Source organism: Lathyrus oleraceus, chromosome 7, assembly GCF_024323335.1.
Source record: "Lathyrus oleraceus cultivar Zhongwan6 chromosome 7, CAAS_Psat_ZW6_1.0, whole genome shotgun sequence".
Classification (NCBI taxonomy): domain Eukaryota; kingdom Viridiplantae; phylum Streptophyta; class Magnoliopsida; order Fabales; family Fabaceae; genus Lathyrus; species Lathyrus oleraceus.
This window is the reverse complement of record NC_066585.1, coordinates 280,891,762-280,894,171: the sequence shown is the minus strand read 5'-3', so window position 1 is coordinate 280,894,171 and position 2,410 is coordinate 280,891,762. Positions and strand designations below refer to the sequence as shown.

The 2,410-nt window shown below is 32.9% G+C and overlaps 1 protein-coding gene across 1 annotated transcript; it reads left to right on the top strand.

The window, feature by feature from the left end:
- The first annotated feature begins 377 nt into the window (after positions 1-377).
- On the top strand, positions 378-2,184 carry LOC127105599 (uncharacterized). The gene is made up of 3 exons (XM_051042792.1): positions 378-590; positions 688-753; positions 1,900-2,184. Exons 1-3 carry the CDS (start codon positions 543-545, stop codon positions 1,945-1,947), a joined length of 162 nt encoding a protein of 53 aa, XP_050898749.1. The 5' UTR covers positions 378-542; the 3' UTR covers positions 1,948-2,184.
- Positions 2,185-2,410: the final 226 nt, after the last annotated feature.

Below are 2,410 nucleotides of genomic sequence, written 5' to 3'. Positions count from 1 at the left end.
CCGATAATATTTTTTTACTTAGACTAGATAACTTATTTTTGCTAATATTCGAAAAAATATGTGAATATGATACCTTACTTCCGATACTTCTAATATTTATGATCCAAAAAATATCTCAAAACCTCTCGAATCTCATAAATGGACCAAATTGTTTGATAAAAAAAATGAGAGTAACAAAATAATTTTCTTTTTAGTTTTATCTATTTATATAGGAACATAACGGGCAATTCAAATACATTGTTGGGTAAAATTTCCAAAATCTTATTGTAGATGAAACTTTTAAAAGGAAATTGGATATCTATTTTGGGCCCAATATTATGGGCCTCATCGGGGCTCAGATCATAACAACAAGGAAAAAGTAAACCAGTGAGCGGTTTGTCCATACGACATCGTTTTAGATTGCGAGTAACAACCACTTTCTCTCTACTCTCTAGGGTTTGATAATTAAATCGAGAACAGTTGTAGAGAAAACGAGTGTTTAGCCCTTCGTTCGGAATCCTCTCCTTTGTGCTTACCTTCCTCGTTCAACCAGAATCGATCTCATGGCACCTCCACCAGGACCTTATTCTGGCACCAGCACCCTAGCTTTGGTAAAACTCTCTTTTCTCAGTTTTATTTTCATAAAGAAATTAACAGTATTAATCGATTTATCAGAATTTTTAATTTTAGGATTTTCTTCATTTGTAGGTCGCTAGAGCTTCTGCTTTCTCTTTCGGCATTGTTTATGGATCCATTAAGCTCAAGTACCTAAAGGTATTGTAACGAATCCCTTGTTTTTTTATTGTATCCGATTCTCTGGGGAGGGTCTATGAATGTTTCTATTGATTTGGTGCTGTGTTTTTACGATCTGATTTCAGTTGATCTATTTAAGAAAATCCTTTTTGACTTTTCACATGCGTTTATTTATCACATATTGGAATTTGGGCGTGTGTGATTAATCAGTTTTGATGTACAATTGTTTTGTTTTATTTTATATTGGGTGTGATTTATACCTTTCCTGAGTTTCCCTAGTTAGTCTATACAGAGTCTTTTTTTTTGTTTGCCATTTCTTTTGGAGCTATGTGGCTGATGTTTATGGGTACAAAAACTATTAAAGAGTACAAACTCAATCCCATGCAATCAGCTGTAAACTTATGTTTTGATGTTAATCTACCATGTTGCAGCCATCCTTCACAAACTGGCCATGGCGGTTTTAGAAAATCTGCCATGGCCGATATTTGAAGATATTGCTAACTTTGAGCCTAGTGATGATAGCATCATAAACTCCATATGTTTTGTTCAGACGAATATGCTTCGTTGTTCTCTATTGTTATGTTTTGTGCTTTAAAACGTGACAAACAACATTAACAATTAAGCTCTTCAATGTTGAGCTTTTTTCTGATTGAATTTTTGAATATTATTCATATTTTTAAAGCAGATAATTCATGAGCATACTTAAGCTAGTATGTCAACCTTGCCTTGTGTTAAATTGTCCCTTGATGCTGGGAAACTTATTTATGTTCTGTATTGCACTCATGTCTGAAAGGTTCAGATCGGGTCTACTCTAATTGCTTGCTATGCTTTTTTATGCATCTTCTTGTATTATGTTTTAACGGACTTTTATTATGTACCCTAGTATCTAGTGTGAACACCTCCCATATTTCCATTAGTGTTTTTTTTAAAGAAAAAGTTGGGGATGACGAAGTTTTTATTAATAATTTTGTTACCAATGGCCATTATACAACTGTCCTAAGTGGGATTTGAACAATACTTCCATTTGTTCTTTCTAGATTATGTAGGAAATTTAAGATGCTTGCTACAACATCTTTTATGATTATTATGCACTTTGTACTTCTGGCTGCTTTTAAGCGTACATTCATTGATGTTTGATTCCTGTTATCGCATTTGTTCTAATTTCAGTCAAAAGCTAAGTCTCAACAGAAAGCTGAGGCCAAGGCTCATCACTGAAAGCAGTGAGATGGATGGAGCAGAATACCCAAATAATATTCATGACGTGGAACTATACCATGTTTTCTCCCAATTTTTTTTCTGATTTAAGCTTTAGTTAATCATAAGCATTGAGTTTAGTGCATTGTTAAAATGTTCAAAGTAAGATGATTTTGCCTTGTTTTAATAACTACCTTGTCTCAGTTTGAGTTTCAAGTTTATATTGCGAGGGCCTACTATATAGTATTTTTTTTGTTATATGCTTCTAGACTGGAATTTTTTCTCCACAAATTTAGTTGTCTTCCTGTTGGTGATTTCTACTTTGTTATGCTTTTTAAAATTTTAAGATTTGTTCTGAATTGAGTTAGTCATTCACTGTTTTCTTGTGCCCTCAGATTAACGACTGGATTTTTTCTGAATACAATTTAATGTGCTATGTTTTGAATATAATTACTGAAGTTTTGTATAAAAAATGGGTTATTAA